Below are 22,503 nucleotides of genomic sequence, written 5' to 3'. Positions count from 1 at the left end.
TTGTGGTCTTTGTTCTAGGGCCTTTTCATCGGAATCTAGTGCTCGTCTTCTCTGGCGGAAACGACGGGATCTAACGGAGGCTCCTGCGATGGTCTTCGACCTCTTTCTCTACCCTCTTTCTTAATCTAAATCTGACAGAGGCTCCTTTCGACGCCCACCCTCACCGTCACCGGCTCACATGTGTGCCGCTATTAACATCGGTTAGGGTTTCGACAGATCTTCGTTTAAAACATCTATCTCTACAGTCAAAATCGAAGCTCCACAGTTGAGTCTACATTTGTTCAACTGAAAACCTTCGTCTTCGTCACCACCTGTTCGCCGAAGATGGAGCGTTCAAAAAGATGAGATTGGAAATGAAAATCGGCACCAGAGCTTTAGATTCAAAGTATCAAAGAAGAAGACGGAGAGAGGTATTGTTCAGCGGAGGTGAATGTGTTGAAATCGAACCATCATAACACTGATGCTGTCCCCAACGTGCTTCAAGAAAACCCTCACTCAGGTACTACACCTTGTCGCCTTCTACACCTTGTCACCTTCTGGATCTGCAACACCCCTGATTGGAATTCTGATGAAATCAGCTATGTCGATTGGTAGTTGCTGCTAGGTTTATCGAACGAAAAAATATAGGGTTTTTTGGGAGGCGATTAGTGGTGGTTTTGATTTGGTTGGTTCACGATCGGAATAATGGAGTCGGTCGGAGATGTTGCAAAAGTCGCCGGCGGGGTGTTAACTGTAGATATGAGATGCACTGAAGAAGAAAAGGGGCGAGGGGGCAACCAGACGAGTTATCAACGTATTTAGTGGCTATTTCTTTTTTTAAAAGGAAATAATAATTATTTTATAATAAATAAAGCAACATATAATTAATAAATAACAAATAATTAAAAAAATAAATCAAAAAGGAAATAAATAAGGGCAAAATGGTCTTTTTATATCCGGAGGGATGAAGCGTGTAAGTTTAAAACTAACGAGGGACGATCCGAGTTAATTTTTTAAAATAGGGACTGAACATGCCTTTTGGCACCTGGACGAGAGACGATTCGTGTAATTTACCCTTGTTTAAATGTTACTTTTTCCAACAAGATTGTACAAAATGAGTCGGGGCCAACAAAATCGATAGTCAAATTTAACTATGTATATTTTAGTATTTGATTTTAGAGTTTTTGAAAACCTTTTTCTAATTTGATTCGGAGTGAACAAGGATTTTTTTTTTCTTTTTCAATTTTAAAACAATTCCATTTTATATTTTTCAAAACAAAAGACCCAAATTTTATTCTATCCAAACCAAAATGTATTTATAGTAGGAACTAAATATATATAAAAGTTATGTTAGGTGTTGTTTGACAAACTAGTTAAAAAGCTAATTAATAGTTGATAAAAAATGATGTTTTATAAAAATATTTGAAAAGATAGCTGAAATATATAAAAGGATATAAAAAGACATGTAGAAGATTGACTTTTTTTTTATAACTAATAAAAATAAGTTTATCATATTAATAAAAAAAAATCAATAAGCTCATTTAAACATTAATCTGAATAACTTTTTTTAAAAATATAATTGTAAATGATTTTTTATAGTATATATTTATGATTTTTTTAGGAATATTAGCAATTTATTAAAGACTTGAGGGCTTAGCTTGAGTTCATACAAAACTCCAGGGTTATATACACAAATTTAACCCCCTCCCCCCAACGCTCCCCAACCTTCCTTACCGGCAGCTTCTACCAGCTGGGTGCTCTCAGACATACTTTCCGCTAGCCACTACTCTTTTTGCTCCGATCTCTTCATCAAACAAATTTGGAGATTTCTTCGTGTTTTCAGTTTCTCTATCGCTTCATTTTGTATGAAACTTCCATATATCCGGCGCGACAGTTATCACTCTTCTGGTGTCGGTGATGCTTTAATCCGGCGGTGTGGTTGTCCCTGAAAGTCTAGTAAGTATGATTTTCACCGATCTTTCTAACTTACACTCAAAAAGCTTTCGTTTGATGTAATTGATGACTGTATCTGACTTCGCTAGCTTCCTTTTTTATTAGGTCAGATTTATTTGAGCTATCGTATTTACTTTTCTGTAGGCGATTTCATTTGTTTGTAAGGTTGATGCTCTCATAGCTATTAATAAATTTGGGGATAGTAGATATGATAATCAAGTGAAATTGAAGAATTAGGTTTTCCCAAAGGGGTTTTGAAAATTGAAATCAGTGTTATCATGTAGGATTTTGTGGTTGTAATTTTACAATTATATATGAATCTAGACGGTGATCTCACTTGATGTGGATAGAATATAATAAAAACCTAGTCAATGAATGAGTATGAAATTAAACAATAAAGAGGAAAGAGGATGCTACTTATGACAATACGTAATTGATTATTTATTAATGATGACAATTCTGCAGTTTCATATAATTGCATGATTTTTCGTCTAGTTTCTGCTATTCTATTTCTTCTAACACCTCACTTCCATTTCCCATTTGAAGGTTGAAAGATTTGGATTCAAGATCATTATCAATTCCAATTCCAATGAACAAATACGGATTCGAGGGTATAAGTACAACCCGTCCAACTCGCCCAATTCCCACCTCCTCAAAATCCTTCAAAAACGGAATCAGAAAAGGATCAGAAAGCCTGAAATCCATAGGTAGATCACTAGGGTTTGGCGTTTCACGTGCTGTGTTCCCCGAAGACCTCAAAGCCTCTGAAAACAAAATCCTAGACCCTCAAGATACATTCCTACTCACATGGAACAAATACTTTGTTGCCTCATGTATTCTCGCAGTTTCCATAGACCCCCTTTTCTTCTATCTTCCGGTTTTTGACGAGTCAAAAACATGCCTTGGAATTGATAATAACTTAGCTATTATCGCTACAACTCTGAGAACTGTTGTGGATGTGTTCTATCTCATTCATATGGCCCTTCAATTCCGCACTGCCTACATTGCCCCTTCATCTAGGGTTTTTGGACGCGGTGAACTTGTGATTGATCCCGGCCAGATTGCTAAGAGATATATGAGGTGGTATTTTATAATCGATTTCCTTGCGGTTGTTCCCTTGCCTCAGGTTAGATAATTAATGTGTGTTTGTGGTTTTTCAAGGACTCAGATAATTACTTTGATTTTCCAATTTTGTAGATAGTTGTGTGGAGATATCTACATACATCAAGAGGTTCAGACGTATTGGCTACAAAACAAGCTTTGCTTATTATCATACTCCTTCAATACATTCCAAGATTTGCAAGAATCGTCCCTTTAACTTCCGAACTCAAAAGAACCGCAGGTGTAGTTGCTGAAACCGCATGGGCCGGTGCTGCTTACTATTTATTGCTCTACATGCTCGCCAGTCATGTCAGTCAAATGCAAAAAATAGCAACATACTTTCATTATAGCAATATAGCATTCTATTTTCATATTCTATACTTTAAAAAATCGGTAAATTACATGGATGGTCCATGTTGTTTAGGGTAATCTGCATGTTTGGTCCCTGGTAACTTTTTTTAACTCGGACCTTCCCTACTTTATATTTTTGTTGCACGCTTGGTCCTGGTAAATCAGTGTTTTTAGAACGCAGACAGGGACCAAGCATGCAACAAAAATATAAAGTAGGGACAGTCTGAGTTAAAAAAAAAAAAAAAAAAGTTGTTAGGGACCAAACACATAGATTACCCTAAATCACAGGGACCATCCGTGTAATGATAAAAGTACAATGTCGTAAGTGACTAATTGGAAGTTTTGTGTTTTTCAGATAGTTGGGGCGTTTTGGTATTTATTGTCTGTAGAACGAAAGGATACGTGTTGGCAAAGAGCTTGTGAAAGGAAGCATTTTAATAAGAATTTTTTGTACTGTGGGAATGAACGCATGGCGGGTTATGACACGTGGCGCGATGTTAGTGGCCAGATTTTGAAAGATGCTTGCTCTACCGATGGTGATAATCCGCCTTTTGATTTTGGGATTTTTGAACAGGCGTTATCCTCGGGGATTGTTTCTTCTAAAAATTTTGTTTCAAAGTACTGTTATTGCCTCTGGTGGGGCCTGCAGAATTTGAGGTATATAACAATATTATATATATATATATATATATATATATATATATATATATATATATTTTAGAATTTGTTATGTAAATAAACGAAAGTATGATGCTATTTTTTACATTTAAGGAATGAGAGTTTTGTTTTTGTTTTTGTATGGCAGCACACTTGGTCAGGGGCTTGAAACCAGCACTTATCCTGGAGAGAGTATATTTTCCATTGCATTAGCCATATTTGGGCTCATTCTCTTTGCTCTGTTGATTGGGAATATGCAGGTTTAAAACATATATGAGAATCTTAGTTTTTGATTGATTAACAGATTAAGAGTTATTTATAAAGAGTTGGTTGTTTACTGGTTTTATACTATATAATAACAGACGTATCTTCAATCTCTTACAATCCGACTTGAAGAAATGAGAGTGAAGAGACGTGACTCAGAACAATGGATGCATCATCGATTACTTCCACAGGATCTGAGAGAACGTGTGAGACGCTATGATCAATACAAATGGTTAGAAACTCGAGGTGTTGATGAAGAAAATTTGGTTCAGAATCTACCCAAGGATCTTAGAAGAGACATAAAACGTCATCTTTGTCTAGGTTTAGTCAAGCGGGTAAGAGCATTTTAGATCCATGATCCAAAAGTGAAACTTTCGTTAATGATTTAATTCCTATCGAAATTTGCAGGTTCCGTTGTTTGAGAACATGGATGAGACGTTACTAGATGCGATTTGTGAACGATTGAAACCGTGTTTATACACGAACAATACTTACATAGTTCGAGAAGGAGATCCGGTGGATGAAATGCTCTTCATAATACGCGGTCGTCTCGAGAGCGCCACCACAGACGGCGGAAGAAGCGGTTTCTTCAACAGCGGGTTTCTAAAAGAAGGAGATTTCTGCGGGGAGGAGCTTCTAACATGGGCGTTGGACCCTAAATCCGGAGCTAACCTTCCGTCTTCCACTAGAACAGTCAAAGCGTTGAGAGAAGTCGAAGCGTTTGCCCTACCGGCCGACGAATTGAAATTCGTCGCCGGTCAGTTCCGGCGGCTTCACAGTCGACAGGTACAGCACACTTTCCGATTTTACTCACAGCAGTGGCGGACTTGGGCGGCGTGTTTCATTCAGGCGGCCTGGCGGAGATATTCTAAACGGAAGGTTTTGGAGCAGCGGCGGAAGGAAGAAGAGGAAGCGGAATTGGCGGCGCGTAAAAATGGAGGTGGTGGTGGTGGTGGCGGTGGAAGTTCTTATAGCCTTGGAGCTACTTTTTTGGCGTCGAGGTTTGCCGCTAATGCTCTTCGTGGAGTTCACCGGAATCGGAACCTGAAGAGTGCTCGGGAATTGATGAAGTTGCAGAAGCCTCCAGAACCGGATTTCACTGCAGACGCTGATTAGTTTGTTGCATCATGTGCTTGTACATTAACAAACTTATACGTATGCTTTTATGAGTTGTAAGGTACAACTTGTTAATGCATGTAGGATGTTATCTTATATAAGGTCGAGGACATATTCAGTTAACCAACTTATTTTACTTTTTCTTACTGATGTTAGTTATTTTTTATGTAAGTTTATGTAACAAAGGTAATTTTTTATTACATGAAAGTTTTTGTTAGAATATATAATATATAATTATATTTACACAGATTGGTAAAACTTTATTTTAATTTATATTTTCATAACATATGTAAGTCTATTATATAGATAAATCATTAACTTTTCATTTGATTTAGTTGTTACTAGCCAAAAATTAACGTTTTTTTTCAAAAATAGTCACAAATCGTAAGCCATTAACTTCACTCACGTTTGGGCTTCACCAACTAAGAAAGTATAAATAAACCTTAAATGAAGAAATCATCATTACTCTTTCTAATAATAATTATATTTCATATATCTAAAAAAGTTCAATACATATCAATTGAAAGCAAACGGACAACAAACTGCGCCGTTAGCTTTTTCTAGATGACAAAACCAATTCTTTTAAAAATAACATTTGTGGATTTAGGAGATATGAAATTAGAATGCATGACTCGTTGGACTCTGTTGAGGAGCTCCACCGTCTCTGGTACAAGAAAACCAAATATATCGAATGCAAAAGGTACAAACACATGTTGATTTTCTATACATGCATTCTCGTGATTTACCACTTTGCACGCAGCGGCTTTCAAAGCGGCATTTCCTGCTGTGAAACTCCAGCTCTCCAAACCAACGAGAGGATAGACCCCAGTAAGATTCACGCACGCATGCTTCCCTCCTATCCATCCAAATACCAAAATGTCAGCCGGTCTAAGTGTAGACCTTCCATCTTACAGGTCCGTCAAAAAGTTCACTAGCGCTTCTTTCTTCACAGAAATACCAGCACGCCGACAAGCATTAAAGAGAACATCCTGAACCACATCATGTCTATACTTGAAACCATGGAGCTCTCTACAATTAACCGCATGTTCCCCAAAGGTATCCAAACATGTCTTGCGGCAAACTGGGCATATTTCTTCAATTGGGAATAGGGGAATCATGAAGCAGTAACGAAGGATAGTTCGGTACTCCACAGGAGACATATGCTGGCCAAGACCATCAATAGGGATAGTTAGCAGAAAATCCTGAGCATGAGGTGTCCACAGACACTCAAAGACTGTTTTCTGTCGGACAGTCATGTCGAAGTCGACTTCCATATCTTTGACGATTTTGCTAAAAAGGGCACATGCCAATGCTTTTTGGGATTTAGGGGGGTGGTGTCCTTATTAGTGAAACCACTAGAGTCAAATCATGGAATCGTATCGTGAATACGAGTTATAGCACATAGGTAATTTGAGTCCATACCACATACGTCACTGTCACGTAAGATGTGGTCTTTTAATGCCAAAGATTGGGCCCTCGGGGCTACAAATGCATAAGAGGAAACATCGTATGCCGTGTACAAAACCAAACCACTGAAACAAATAGGTAAGGAAGCCAGTCGCCACTGAATGTCTCCAAAGAAGGGGCCTCCACATACCACTATATCCTCGATAGACCTGTGCAATCCTTTGTCAAAGAACAAAGTTGCCTCTTCTATGGGTACCAGCTGGCATGTCCTTAAACCAAAGAATTGTTTTGCAATACCCATACATGATCGAAGCAAAATGAGCTCACTCTGCAGGTCACATAGTTATGGAAAAAGGTCCATCAAATCAACAACATTGACCGCTCTCTTCATGGCCATCCCGCTAATAAACTTTGCATCTCTGCTAACAGCCCCCCCAAGGAGCTTCACCCCCAAAGAAGGTCTCCCTATATCCGTTGGCAATAAATTGGCACGAAGCTTCCTACCATCACAGGAGGGCCAAAAAATCTCTGTTTTCTTGATGTTCAACTCAAGACCCAAGCTTGGACCATGCAACTAAATAATGTTCAACACTCTAGCCACATCCTCTGAATCCCCAATGACAGACCCATCATCTAGATACCAAGCATGGAGAAGGAGCTTACAATTGTCTCTAATCTTGTGCACAAGAGGGTGCAAAACGAGGGCAAAAAGAAGAGGGCCCAAGGGATCGCCTTGCTGCACCCCAGTGGCAGACCATATATGTTGGTCTCCGATACAAAGTCTTGTTGCTTGCCCGTACAAGAAATTCACCCACAAAGAAATGGAAGAGCACATCTTCTTAATCTCGTGGAGCAATGCTGATCTATCCACCAGGTCAAAGGCATTCAAGAAATCCACAGTCGGCATTACAAGAGACCCATCAACATGTTGTTCACTCAACACCTTATTGGCACTGTGTACACGGCCTCAGCACCGTCGGACACACCAACCCTGAACTGAAAATCATTAAGGTACTTGGTCATTTCTTTACCCACACCTTTCATGGCAACTTATGAAAACTTTGTAAGTTATATACTTATTTAATGTTTTAATCGTATTTTATTAGGTCTATACATTTAAGATAAGTTTATATATGATTTTTGGAATAAGGAAAACGTGAATGTGTTGTAAATGTGTCTACAATGATAGACGTCTATGTGTAGCACCATGTTCCGATTGAACGTGTTGCACCGATTGTACCCACCGTGCAAAGAACGTTGCCATCAACTCTCTAGTATGCCACTCTTCCTAAGAAAAAGAGGAATGTCACTAAATTCCAAGGATGTTCTACCTAGGCAGAGAAGAAATTATGTTGCATCCGTTTTGCCACACAAAATCATTAAGGATTATGGTTATGTATTAGATGAGCGTGTTTCCGAAGAAACACCAATTTCTCGTCGTCCTAATAATCTTGAAATGTTGAGTATGCTATCTTGGACGATAATTTGAAGCGAAACGAGATTGTCATTGATGATGTGTTCATATACATAGTCGCAACTAATATTATGAGCGATGACCACATAAAACCATTTACTATTGTTGAGTGCAGACGTAGAATGGAGTGGCCTCAATGAAAACAAGCAATCTACGATGAATTGGATTCCTTAGTGAAAATAAAGGTGTTTGGACATGTTGCTCCAATACAAACTATTGTTATATCAATTGGTAATAAATGAGTTTACGTAAGGAAGCGTAATGAAAATAATGATATTGTAAAGTACAAAAATTGCCTCATGGAAAAAGGATTCTCTCAACGCCCTAGAATTGATTACGAGGAGACGTATTCTCCCATAATGGATGTTATAACATGCCGCTACTTAATCATTTTAGTAGTTTTCGAAAAACTAAATATACAGCTTGTGGATGTGGTCACAGTCTATCTTTTATGGAGGTATTGACATCAGATGTACATGAGAGTCACTGACATTACCTGAATCAAGTAGTACTAGACCACAGAACACGTTCTCGATAAGATTGAGATGAACTCTTTATGGATTGAAACAATTTGGATGGATGTAGTATAACCGTCAAAGTGAGTACTTGATCAGAATATTATATTTAAACAATGAGATATAATACTACATGTATATAAAGAAATCCACTTTATGGTGTGTAATTATCATAGTCTATCGATATAAACTTCATAGGAACCTCAAAAGAATTGTTTGACACTGCTAAAATTTTGATAAACTAATTCGAGATGAAAATCTTCTGAAGACACAATATTGCCTCAACCTACAAATCAAGCAATGTAATATGAGTTTTACTTCACCAAGAAAATTACACTTAGAAGGTGTTGAGACGCTTTAGTCATTATGACGCAAACCATCATGTACTCCCATGATCGTTTATTCTATAGATAGTAAAATGACACCTTCCGTCCAAAGGAAGATACTGGAGAGATATTGAGCCCTGAATGTTCATATCTGGGTGTAATAGGTGCATTATTGTACTTATCCCAATGTACCGGACCGCACATCTCGTTTCTTATACGTTGTCTTGCTCGACGCAACATTACGTCAACACATTGCCACTGAAATGGTATTAAAGACATCTTATGTTACCTTATAGGCATTACATATATGAGTTTATTCTCTCTTTATGTGTCATTGAATGGATCTACCCCAAATGATACTCGAAATAACGTGATCTTTGTCAGCTATGCCGATGTAGGTTGCTTATCAGACCCGTATAAAGGACGTTCCTAATCTAGTTATGTCTTTACCATCAACAACACGACGATATCCTAGAGGTCTTGTAAACAGACTTTAGTTGCTACTTCGAAGAATCACTCCGAACTACTCGCGCTCTATGAGGCAACTAGAAAGTGTGTATGGCTTCGAGCTATAACTTGCCATATTCGAAGTACATGTAATTTAGCTTAGGATCATAACGAACCAATTGTCATATAAGAAGATAACATTATTGTTATTTTTCAAGTGAAACATGGTTACATCAAAGGGGATAACACTAAACACGTATCTTTAAAATTGTTCCTTACACATGAACAATAAGAAGTTTAAAAGACTGAAGTGCAACATATTTAATAAGAGAAGAATCATGCAAACTTGTTCACCAAGTCACTACCAAAGTATTCATTCAAAAAAAAATGTCAGAGCCATTGAACTTTGTGAACGCCTTTTAGCTACCTAAATGACATGACCCTTACAGGGGCAAAAATCAGGGGGTTCCAGCAGTAGCATGTGCTATTCTTAAAATTTTTGGCGCAAGGTGAATTTTTAGGAAAATTTCCTGACAATTAGTAAATTTTTCAGCGTTCGACCCCACGTGTGTTGCACCTTGGATTTTTTTTTTGTGGTTCTACCACTACCTAGTTATGTATAAGTAAAGATTGTATCCTGATGTATGCTTACCCCCATGTTGAGTGCATGGTGGGAGAAGGGGGGGGGGGATCACGACGAATGTTGGTGTACTCTTTTTGTCTTTAGTTCAAGGGTTTTATCTTATTAGGTTTATCTTGATAAAAACGACATTCTTACCAATGAAAATCTGGATGCGTATCTAATTGAATGTTTCTGTAACAATTTTATACTCTTTTGTCCGTCTTTAAAAGTTTGACTCACTGAGTGTTCTTTTATTAATGTTTTAATGAGCCACTTCAAGTATGATTATTTCATTCGCTCAACACATCAAATCGTACATTTTTTTCTTCAAGTAGAGTTTTTGTCCGAAATAGTTTTCTCCTACTAGGTTTTTAACGAAACGAATGTTTGATGTATTATCTAGAAGATGCATGACAAATCAGTACAAATATGATTCATTGTAAATCTAAGCATCCAAATGGGAGTAATCAGTAATGAAACTCATACTATACCAATAATTGTTTATATCTAAGTCTTTTATAACAACCGGTTGGTTTACCCAACCTTTCCCCAATATTTATGTACTAAATATATTTGAAACACATATGCTATCAAATGAAAATGTTGAAATGAATAGCTAGTTTGCCATACAACAGTGTCTAGATTTTTTTAAAAATAAAATAGTAATTTTTTCATACTGTTAAATATGATTTTTAAGGTCTTGAGAATGGACCTCAAACACAAAAAAAAAAAATGTTTGGCAAATGCGATATTATCTTTGAAGCAGAGAGAAACGCCGAATGATATGCTTAATGCTTTGCTTGTAACGTGCATCAATCTCATCGAATTATCGTTCTCTCATCTTCTACATCGACTCTTTCCTTCCTGCCTTCATATACACACTTCACTTGCTTAAATTTGAAAATGGCAGCTCCCATTAGACTAGCATCATGTTCTTCTCTTACTCTGCTTGCTTCAACTTCTTCGTCTTCCTTCATTTTCACCAAGTTTAGATCTATTCCCAATCTGCGCTTTTCATTTTCAGTCTCTACTGCTGCAATTTCTGTAAATCCCTTGTTCTGTTCTCGAAGAGGGAAACGTATGGCTCATACAGTTGCCAAGGCCACTCTTGGCCTCACTCATCCTGCCGAAATCGAATCCCCCAAGGTCCCACTCTTAAACTTGATCTTTCTTTTGACTTATTAATGCCCTTAAACTGTTCGACGAATTGCTTATCATTCTGTGTGCGTCTATCTGTCTAACACAATTACACACTATCCTAATTTCATAACCTTTACTGATTTCCTATCCTAATCTGATAATCTCTCTCTTTTTTGAAACACGAAAGATCTCTTTAGCTACAAAAGACATCGATTTGGTCGATTGGAAAGGAGACATTCTAGCAGTTGGTGTAACCGAAAAAGACATGATAAAAGACGAAAACTCGAAGTTCCAAAATCTTCTCCTGAAGAAGCTCGATTCCCAATTAGATGGATTATTATCTGAAGTATCAACCGAGGAAGATTTCACAGGAAGAGTAGGACAATCAACCGTTCTTAGACTTTCAGGTCTTGGAACCAAACGGGTCAGCTTAATTGGGCTTGGAAAACCCCCAATAACTTCATCTTCTTCCATTTCTGCTTATCGAAGTCTTGGTGAATCTGTCGCTTCATCTGCTAAAGCTTCTCAAGCTAACAATGTCGCTGTTGCTCTTGCTTCTTCACAAGACTTTACTCCTGAATTGAAGCTCACTACAGCTTCAGCAATAGCAACTGGTATATTGATATTCCATTCAAGAAATAACAACCTCCTTTATATTTTCTTTATATATCATCTTAATTTCGTTTTTTCCCATTATAGGTGCATTGTTAGGGACATACGAAGATAACAGATTTAAATCCGAGTCGAAGAAACCTTCTCTCAAGTCAATTGACTTTCTTAACCTTGGAGGTGGACCCGAGTTAGAAAAGAAACTCAAGTACACAGAGTATGTTTGCTCAGGGGTAATTTTGGGAAAAGAGCTTGTAAATGCACCTCCCAATGTACTTACCCCTGGTTCGTTATCCTTCCTCCATACATATCTCATTTTCAATTGTTGATAGAGAGTTAAAAACTTAAAATATAGTTTTACATTTTTCTTTTTTAATAATTGTAACAGGGGTATTAGCGGAAGAGGCTGAAAAGATTGCTTCAACATATAGCGATGTTTTTAGTGCAAAAATTCTTGATACAGAGCAATGTAAAGAGTTGAAAATGGGTTCTTTTCTTGGTGTTGCTGCTGCTTCTGAGAACCCTCCTAAATTTATACATTTATGTTATAAACCTCCGACTGGATCCATTAAAACCAAGCTTGCATTGGTGGGGAAGGGGTTGACTTTTGACAGGTTCATCATCATCATCATCATCATCATCATCATATTGATTTATGAAATTAAATTTTAGAATTTATTTGTTGTTGTAGTGGTGGTTATAACATCAAGACTGGACCTGGTTGTTTAATAGAGCTGATGAAGTTTGACATGGGCGGCTCTGCAGCGGTTTTAGGTGCTGCAAAAGCTCTTGCTCAAATTAAACCACCAGGAGTAGAGGTAAATTTATTTATTTATTTATTATTTTTAAATGTATATTATATATTTATATTGGTATTTCAGGTTCATTTTATTGTAGCAGCTTGTGAGAATATGATAAGTGGGACAGGTATGAGGCCTGGGGACATATTAACAGCTTCAAATGGGAAAACAATTGAGGTAATTTTTTTTCATTGGTTCCTTTGTTAGAGAGAAGGGTAAAATGGTCATTTTTCAGGTTAACAACACAGATGCAGAAGGTAGACTTACCCTTGCTGATGCGCTAGTATATGCTTGTAACCAAGGTGTAGATAAGGTAAGGTATATATATATATATATATATATATATATATATATATATATATATATATATATATATATATATCTTTCTATTTTATGGAAAAAGACGAAAATGCCCTCATGATCATTAATTTTGTGTAGATTGTTGATTTGGCGACACTGACTGGAGCATGTATAGTTGCTCTTGGGCCTTCAATTGCAGGTAACAACATGTGATAATAGATAGATAAAGGGCAAATAAGTAATTTCAACTCAAAATTTATGAAAACATGGTGGTTTTTTTTGACTTTTTTCAGGCATCTTTACACCGAATGATGAACTAGCAAAAGAGGTGGTTGCTGCCTCGGAAGTGGCCGGAGAAAGACTTTGGAGGTTGCCGATGGAGGAGAGTTACTGGGACTCGATGAAATCAGGGGTGGCTGATATGGTGAACACTGGCGGCCGCCAGGGCGGCTCTATTACTGCCGCCCTTTTCTTGAAACAGTTTGTTGATGAAAAAGTGGAATGGTTGCATATTGACATGGCTGGACCTGTGTGGAATGATAAGAAGAAAGCAGCAACAGGTTTTGCTGTTCCTACTTTGGTCCAATGGGTTGTTGCCAACTCATCATCTTAAACTTTTTAATTTTTGTTAGATAGATGGAAAAGTTTGTTGTTTTGATAAAAAGAAACAAAATGTTTCAACATGATTGAAAATTTGGACTTTGTTATAAGAAAAAAAGGATATGGAACTCTTTCAAGATTTGTGATTTGTAGTGCTTTAAAAGCTTAGGTGTTGTTTGTTTTTTTGAAGCAAAAATCCATAAAGTCTACGGACCACCTCTGCAACCCTCGCAGTAGAAGAGGCGGACCAAACGGCTGCAAAATGTAATAAGAAGCGTTTTTGTTTTTTTAACATCTGCATGTTGCTGCAGATATTAAAAAATTAAAATAAAATGATTTTATAATCCGAAAATAGTTTTTAATACCGAAAGTTTAATAATGTATGACATTTCGGCAAAAATTTATAATATTTCAGTAAAAAAAAAATGATATTTTAACAAAAAATAAAGATATTTTAGCATAAAATAATGATATTTCATCAAAAAAATTATTATTATTCAATATAAAAAGAAAAGAAAAAAAAAATTCAACAAGAATAAAAAAAAACGAAAAAAAATATCAAATAAGATTTCAACAATATATAATCAATATTTTAGCAAGAAAAAAAAAGAGGTTGAAAGAAGTAGGAAAAGGCAAAACAAGTGTTGCGCCAAGAAGAACACGCGCAGAGGTTTTTTAATCCGAAGACTTCTGAAAAACAAACAGTTGCGAGATGAAAAGTGATGCGCGTGTGCTACGCCGCGCAGTAATAAGAGATCTGAAAAAGTTTCCAAAAAACAAACAGTAATTTTGTATGTGGTATGCTCAAAGCTTTAATGACTTTATTATTAATAACGAGTTGGTTGACGTTCAAACAGGTGGTAAGAGATTTATTAAAATTGAATCGACTTGTATGAAAATGACTAAACTTGATCGTTTTTTGGTCTTTAAACAAAGTATTGATTTATTCCCAAGCATGGACACTATTGTATTAAATAGTGTGTGGTCCGATTTTTGTTCGATTTTTCTTACAAACAAAGTAATGTATTAGGGTATGATAGCTTTTAAATTTTTTAATTTTTTAATGAAGGTTGATAGATTTGATGATGTGTGTGGGATCAGTTAACTGATGGGAAATAATTGGGGTTATCTCCGGGGACCTTACACAAAACCCCCAAAATGGCAAATCATAGGTACCAAATTATCATTTTCTTTATAAAATTTTGTTTTGTCCAAAAAGATAAAACTACGATGTGTACAAAACAAATTAATTATTGACTTTAAAATATTTATTCTCTAAAAGTAACATATAATTAAATAATTTTCTGGAAACTCAAAAATTACAATGAAAAATCATGATCATACTTGTGGATGACAACAATAACCAACTAAATGTCACCACAGGCTACTAGAGTACTAATATCGCGACATAGCTTACACTTGCTTGCAACCAACATGGTTAAAGTTACGATTAATTATTTATTTGATACATCATAGCTATCTTTGAAATAACTTTATTTATTCTTGCTACTATATAAACCAACGAGTCCATTGCTACTTCTTTGATCTTTCTATAAAATCCTAAAACATACACATTCATCTCGCAAACAAGATTTAATAGCCTAAGGGGCTATTTGGCAGGATCTGAATTTTTAAGATCTGAATTTTTAAGATGTCTGAATTTCTAAGAGGGTCTGAATTTTTAAGATCTGAATTTTTTACATACTGTTTGGCTAGAACCTCTGAATTGTTGTCCTGAATTCTAAAATGACCATTTTACCCTTCTTTTATTATTATTATTTTTAAATTCAATACTTTTGTTACAAGATTATCAAAATAATTGAGTTAAAAACTTCTAAAATAATTATAAAAAATAATAATATAAACAATCTATACAAATCTAAACAATCATCAAAACAAATCTAAACAATCATCAACTATCCTTCAACTTCTTCAAAAATACTCAAAACCTGCCATTTTTCATCAAAACATAATAAATGATCTTTCCTTGAAAGTAGGATGCTAGAAATGAACATCAAGCCCTTGAAATCCATAATGGTCTTTTAGCATATATGTACTTGCAAGTGTTCCATATTCAGCTGCTTAATCTCAGATTCCCAAGCCACAATATAATCAATCATAAGTTTAAATTTATAAATTCACAACAAACAAAAGAGGAAAAAGAAGCAAACTCATTATTTGCAACCAATCTTGCATAAAATAGCACAAAAAGGAAAAAAAAAAATCTCAGAACAGATGTTCATAAAATAACAGAAAAAAGAACATTTCTCACACCTTTTGAAATGGTCAAACCCAAGCTCCTAATTGCTTCATATTCAGAGGGGATGTTCATCAATTCTGTCGACAGCTTTGAGTGCAAAGTATCTGATGGAATTTATGATGAAATGAACAACATTATGTTATTAATGTTATCTACATAATCAATTCAATCAAAGAGAGCACCAAAACGATTGCAGATGTCAAACGAACGTCAAACCTGGAAATCGATTGCAAATGTCAAACCTAGAAATTGATTTCTCCAGGGCGGTAGTTGTGGGGAAGACGGAAGCGAAGACAACTATGGTGGAAGAGACATCGACTATGGGAGGAGGTTATGGGTCTAGCTTCGCCGACGAAGGAAGGAAGAAACAGAGTTCTTAAATTGATTACATAAAATCGATTTTAGGATAAACCTTACCTGATGATGTTGTCTTCGAGTTTTGACGGAGATGGATGCAAAGGGGATGGTGGCAGTGACCGGACCGGAGTGCAGGCGGTAGAGGCGGTGACCGGTGGGTTTGCAGGTCGTCGGAGATGGCTTGGGGGAAGCCGTATCGTGAAATTGAAAAGAGGATGAACATGTCTGGGTAAAATAGGAACGCGCCTTTCATTTTTCTTTTCAGATACAATCTTATATCTGAAAGATTAAGAGGCATTTTAAGATTAAGAGGCAACAAAATAAGATCCAACCAAACACTCTAAATCTGAACTTTTAAGAGGTTGTCTCTTAATTTTTCAATTAAGAGGCTACCAAACAGCCCCTAAGTAAAGATACATAACTACATATAAACATACATATTTAGTACTTTCTTAGAAAAAATTGAGAGATTATGAGATATTGTTCACCCAACTAAGAAGGCCCACACGCTACTCCACAAAATGGCTTTTGGGATGATATATGTATAGTGTCGGGCAAACTCAATAGATGTGGAAAACAGATCCCAGATTAATATTTACTCAAGCGACTTACGTCACTAAAAATATGTCAAAACCATTAATATAAATATTCGCAAACCAATCATTATTTTGCAAAACTAAAATTTCGCAAAAGTGATCCATTTTCACATGCCGTATCAAGATGATATATGTGCTTTTCCATCTTTTACTCAATCAAATACAATTGAAAATATGGAAAAAGAACATAAAGATATACTCATAATAAATTTACATTTCATGAAACCCTTATAGATTCTTGAAAGAAAGAACACTCCAACATATATAGTCACTTATAAGACTGTATTGTACCGATGTGGGATATACTAACATAAGATGAGTTATGTTTGACTATTTTTCAAGGTTGGAGCTGTGGTGAACACTGTTAGGTAACTAATAAGGACTCAGTAACATCGAACACAGTGTTCAAAGAGCAACACCCCCTGGTCGGGTTCCAATGAACATTGCCCTTAGTAGGTACCAAGTGGCTGAGTCATTGGCGGCGGTCCCACCAAACCTAAGGATTGCGTCCATTCCTTCAGACACGTTGTTTCACTCTAAAAACTGTTATCTTCTTCATAAATAAAGCATTTTTTGGCATTTGCATAAACATAACGAAAATAATTGTATCTTATATCCAAGTGGATTTGTCTCAATAACATAATAACATAACAAAGTATTATAAGTATCATGTGTTTGAGATTTGATTAGGCTTATAATTAGAATTCTTTTTTTGGATTATCCCACGATCTTAATTCATGTAACCCTAGACTTAAGGTTGATCTACATATTTCATAAGTGGTTTATACATGATCCTGAAAATTATTCAAGTTTTATTGTTATTCGAAATCCTTAATTCTAACAGAATTTCATGATAATATAAGCTTTCTTTCTATTATTTTAAAAATAGGATTATTTGATAATACAAGCTTTCCGATTATAATCATTTTATGGTTATAATTTTCAACAATCTAGCAAGTGCTATAGGGAAGCATAATGTAGGACACGTGATGATTAAAGCTTATAGGGAGGATGAATAAAGCATTCATAACAATCAGTACACGATTCATGCGAATTCACTAAAGTACAACCACAGATGCATAATAAACAACACATGATGCATTAACAACTATAATTTTGTACAAACCACCAAGGTAAAGCAAAGATGCATATTAAACTTAAACCATCCTTAATGAATGAAACAAAACATTACTTTCAAAAACGTCTACATTTTATATAATTATACTTGTATTTTACGTAATTTAGTACAAACAAACAAGATATAACAATAAATGAATACCTTACATCATGTGATCCATCTTAAACCATATCCGAATGAGTGACACAACACATTCATTTCAAAAAGTCCATAATATATATGATCATACTTGTATTTTATGTACTTTATGACAAACCGACAATGTACAACTACATCTGCATAACGTACAACACACGATTCATTTCAAACTATTGGAACTAACGAGGCAAAACATCCAAATGGTCGACAATTTATGCACTTTAGGGCAAACCAACAAGGTACAAACTATAAATGCATAACGTACAACATGTGATGCATCTTAAATTATCGGAATGAATGAAACAAAACATCATTTCGAACTATATTATTGCGATTATAGTTGTATGTCGTTGAGTTCGGTTTAAGGTACAACCATGAATGCATATCGTACAACACATGAGGCAGAGATGTTGTTATGTATCGTGACATTGAAATTGGATGGTTTTGTAATTTTGTTTTGTTTCATTAAAATGGCCGAACCTTGTTCACTGTGCTTTTGTTCAATGCTTTACCAAACACTTCGAGTTAAAACTGGATATAGCCGGTAATACTACCGGTTCTCGGAGTCATCACCTTCGCTAGAGTATCAATTTTACTCCCTCTACTTTCAATTAACATGCTACAAACTCCCTCGACTATGTAAAATGACAATAACTATCTTATTTAAGAAAATCAATGCTGATTGGTCATAAATGTAACCAGTCAAATGACTTGATAATATAATAATCCAAATTCAACTTAAGAGGTCACCTTTTTGATACCATTATACAGCTCAAAATAGACTTCAAAGATGACATCCGGCTAATTAGAAAAGTTTAGTTTTTTTTTTTAATTGGTTTTGTTATTAAGAATCGTAAGCGTAATAAAATTAGAATGTACGGTTTAGGGGTGGATCCAAAACAAAATGGCAAGATAACATTTGTAATTTTAGGAGAAATACGCTGGAAAAAAGTTAAGATTTATAGATGATAGAAAGGTTGTCAAAATGATTTTAAAAATAGTGTGATATATTTTAAGGGATGAATGCATGCATGCTACCATAGTTAAAAGGTGAATAACACTCGTACACATCCATTAATTATTGACACTAAAAGAAAATCTTATACAAGTTACTGTTAAGATTTTTTTTAGAACAACAAAATTTTTATTAAAACACTAGAAGTCTAGAAAGAAGCTAGAGAAAACAAAACAATTACAACATAACACAAGAATGAGTTTGGTTCCAATACATCTAATCCATCTTCATTAGATTTTATTAAAACACTAACAGCAAGTTAGAGAAAACAAGACACTTAGGTGTTGTTTGTTTTTTTGAAACAAAAATAAATAAAGTTTGTGGGTCACCTTTGCAACCAACTGCAGTAGAAGAGGTGAACCAAACGGCTGCAAACTGTAATAATAAGCGTGTTTGTTTTTTTAACATCTGCATGCTGCTGTAGATATTAAAAATTAAAACAAACTAATTTTATAATCCGAAAATAGTTTTTTAATACCGAAAATTTAATAATCTACGACATTTCGGCAAGAATTTTTGATATTTCAGCAAAAAATAATGATATTTTAACAAAAAAAATAAAAATATTTTAGCATAAAATAATGATATTTCATCAACAAATTATTATTATTCAATATAAAAAAAATCAACAAGAATAAACAAACAAAACAAAAAAATGTGAAATAAGATTTCAGCAATATATAATCAATATTTTAGCAAGAAAAAAAGAAGAAAAAGAGGTTGGAATAGACAAAACAAGTGTTGCGCTAAGAAGAATACGCGCATATGTTTTTTAATCCGAAGACTTCTGAAAAACAAACAGCTGCAAGATGAAAAGTGTTGCACGTGTGCTGCCCCGCGCAACAATAAGAGGTCTGAAGATGTTTTTTTTCCAAAAAATAAACAACACCTTACTCTTAAGAATATAAACTCTCTAGTCTATGCAACTTAGTAGAACTCTAAAGAAAACATACATTTGATTTCTAAGTTAGTTTCTTATTTTGTCGAGCCAGTGGATTGAATTAGGGAGACCAAAGGAGAGTTCCTATTCTGTGATCGCACCCAAGACGCAGACAAGAACCAGATCCAAGCAATCCTCAAAGTTTGAACTCAAACATAATCGGGACTTCAATTTTGTTCTTCGGTCACGACGTGACAATTAAATGGTCATGTCATGAAGACGATTATTCGGAATTCTTTTAAGGTTTGAGTGTTTTGAACTTTTATAGCTTAGAGGTGTGTATCTCATCTATCTATAAACCAGAATTATAGCCCTCTATTTATATAAAGGTGATTTAAAACCCTAGAGATAAATACCAATGTTACAGAAATCGGCCTTGGCGTCCGATTAATCGTTTGGCGACCTTGAACCGATTACGATTAGGGTGTTTGACGGAAATTGGTCAAAATCGGTCAAACTTGGGCTTGACGGGTCTTGGCGGTCATTGGCGGAAAATATTTAAAAAATTCAAAATTTTTAATTTTTAAATATTACACCAAAAACTTTCGTTTTCAAAATTTTAAGTTTTCAAATTTTAAAATATTATACTAAAATGTTCAAATTTTCATATTTTTAAAATTTAAAATTTTCAAATAGTTAATTTTTTAAATAATTTTATTTATAATTTAGGGTCCTTGATTAATCGCTTATCGTCAGTCGACTACCGAGCTACAGCCGAACAATTTTTACAATCTTGATAAATATTAAATAAAACTATAATTATATATGGTATTCAAACCATTATAGAATATTCCATATTCAATTTATTTACTATCAATTAGTTAAACTATTAATTAATTAATAAAACAACTCCCTCAAATAAATATAATTACATATCTGCTTCTATTCGTTCTTATGTGTAACCCAAAATGACACTATTATTTATAGTAATATTACAGTACTTTGTTATGGCTATGAGAACTAATCTCCATTAGCTCCCACTTACACTTAGACATTAACAATTAATCGGTCTAATACTTACTAGGAACAAGTGTGAGTACCAGTTCAACGCAACTACTATACAGTAAATTGACAAAATAAAAGAAATTTTTAATGATGTTGGGTGTGATGAGAACATCGCAAAGGTTTATAGGAGATATGAGTTCGGTAACTCAATGGTCACAATCATATGAAATTATAGAAGACCCAAAACAAACAAAATTATATGAAATACTACTTCTAAAAAAAAAAAAAAAAAAAAAAAAAAAAAAAAAAAAAAAAAACTATACATGGATCCACATGAAGATATGATGTCGCTTTAGTGACAATATAGTAATTGTTATCTTTATAATCATTTAAGGACATGGTATTAAACATTTGAAAGCAAATTTGAGAGCCAAATACATGGTGGAAGGATCACAGGGGATGATGTTTACATCTCTCGATGCAAACGAGAAAATATGAGATTGGCCGAGGATACTGTTACTAGTAGGTTTTCCACTCACCATGTTGGTGTTGTTGCTGTAATAGAGGTTGTTTCTGGGTCATCGAGTCGTAAGGCAACCCAAGACAACGGGATTGTATGATTATATTGATGTTTATGGGTATCGTGATAGTATAGTAGGTGATTTACTACTCCTTGTAACCATAAATTATTCCTACGCCTGTTACGATGATTAATATTTATGTCGCCAAATCCCTAATTCCGTTTTTGTTAGTTTAATCATATGGTAAGATTCATAATGTCTTAAACCGTTAACGAAGAGGAATGGTCAAGGGTAGGACACTTGATGTTGTCGAGGTCTAGAAAATGGTGTTCATTGAGATAAATCATATATCGAGCTTACATAAAAGATGGAAGATGTGAGCGATGTCATGTAATGTTATGAATATGTTCATACTTGTCCGACAATCATTGATCATATAGATGACAAATTTCATTTTAGGGATGGTAGCATCAAGATTTTCATGGAGACCAATCATACTTTTACTATGTTTACTGATGATGTTAGGTCCATTGGCATGACTTACATAACTCCAACGTGCCAATACTTCTTGACAGCCCCATCCCACCAGCAACTTGGCAGCACAACCTAGTTATTGCTTGACATGCTTGGCAGCCTCGCCAACCCCTTGGATAAACGACCTGAATTTGGCTCGCCCAACGTCTTACCTAATTGATCTCGCCCAATGCCTTACCTAATTGACCTTGACATAGCCTTATAAATAAAACATCATCTCCTTCATGAGGAGTTTCTTGAACCTTAATACATCAACCTTAACTATGTTCATATACCCCCCTTCCTTACCAAGATGGTTCTCTACTTCAAAGAGAAACCATCTCATCTCATATATTTATTTAATCCTACTTGATCGTCAGAGCCGACTCTTGGGGCACAGTCCCTGCGGTGGTTCTAAC

At 35.2% G+C, this 22,503-nt stretch overlaps 2 protein-coding genes across 3 annotated transcripts; both read left to right on the top strand.

The window, feature by feature from the left end:
- The first annotated feature begins 1,669 nt into the window (after positions 1-1,669).
- Positions 1,670-5,567, top strand: LOC145063437 (putative cyclic nucleotide-gated ion channel 5). 2 transcript variants are annotated; one of them, XM_079011043.1, is made up of 7 exons: positions 1,670-1,935; positions 2,479-3,058; positions 3,130-3,342; positions 3,740-4,041; positions 4,190-4,301; positions 4,404-4,640; positions 4,714-5,567. In XM_079011043.1, the coding sequence occupies exons 2-7, from the start codon at positions 2,522-2,524 to the stop codon at positions 5,419-5,421; spliced, it is 2,109 nt and encodes a 702-aa protein (XP_078867169.1). In that variant the 5' UTR covers positions 1,670-1,935; positions 2,479-2,521; the 3' UTR covers positions 5,422-5,567. The 2 variants fall into 2 exon arrangements, with proteins under 2 accessions (XP_078867169.1, XP_078867170.1); XM_079011044.1 differs by having other exon boundaries at positions 1,670-1,939.
- A 5,358-nt stretch (positions 5,568-10,925) lies between these two features.
- LOC145061505 (leucine aminopeptidase 1-like) lies at positions 10,926-13,798 on the top strand. The gene is made up of 9 exons (XM_079009002.1): positions 10,926-11,358; positions 11,540-11,966; positions 12,052-12,246; positions 12,350-12,575; positions 12,653-12,779; positions 12,843-12,938; positions 12,997-13,074; positions 13,200-13,260; positions 13,355-13,798. Exons 1-9 carry the CDS (start codon positions 11,116-11,118, stop codon positions 13,672-13,674), a joined length of 1,773 nt encoding a protein of 590 aa, XP_078865128.1. The 5' UTR covers positions 10,926-11,115; the 3' UTR covers positions 13,675-13,798.
- Positions 13,799-22,503: the final 8,705 nt, after the last annotated feature.

Source organism: Lactuca serriola, chromosome 7 (assembly GCF_051521515.1).
Source record: "Lactuca serriola cultivar US96UC23 chromosome 7, Lser_US96UC23_V15, whole genome shotgun sequence".
Lineage (NCBI taxonomy): Eukaryota > Viridiplantae > Streptophyta > Magnoliopsida > Asterales > Asteraceae > Lactuca > Lactuca serriola.
Note: the sequence above shows the minus strand (reverse complement) of the source record. Positions and strands in the feature narration are given on the sequence as shown.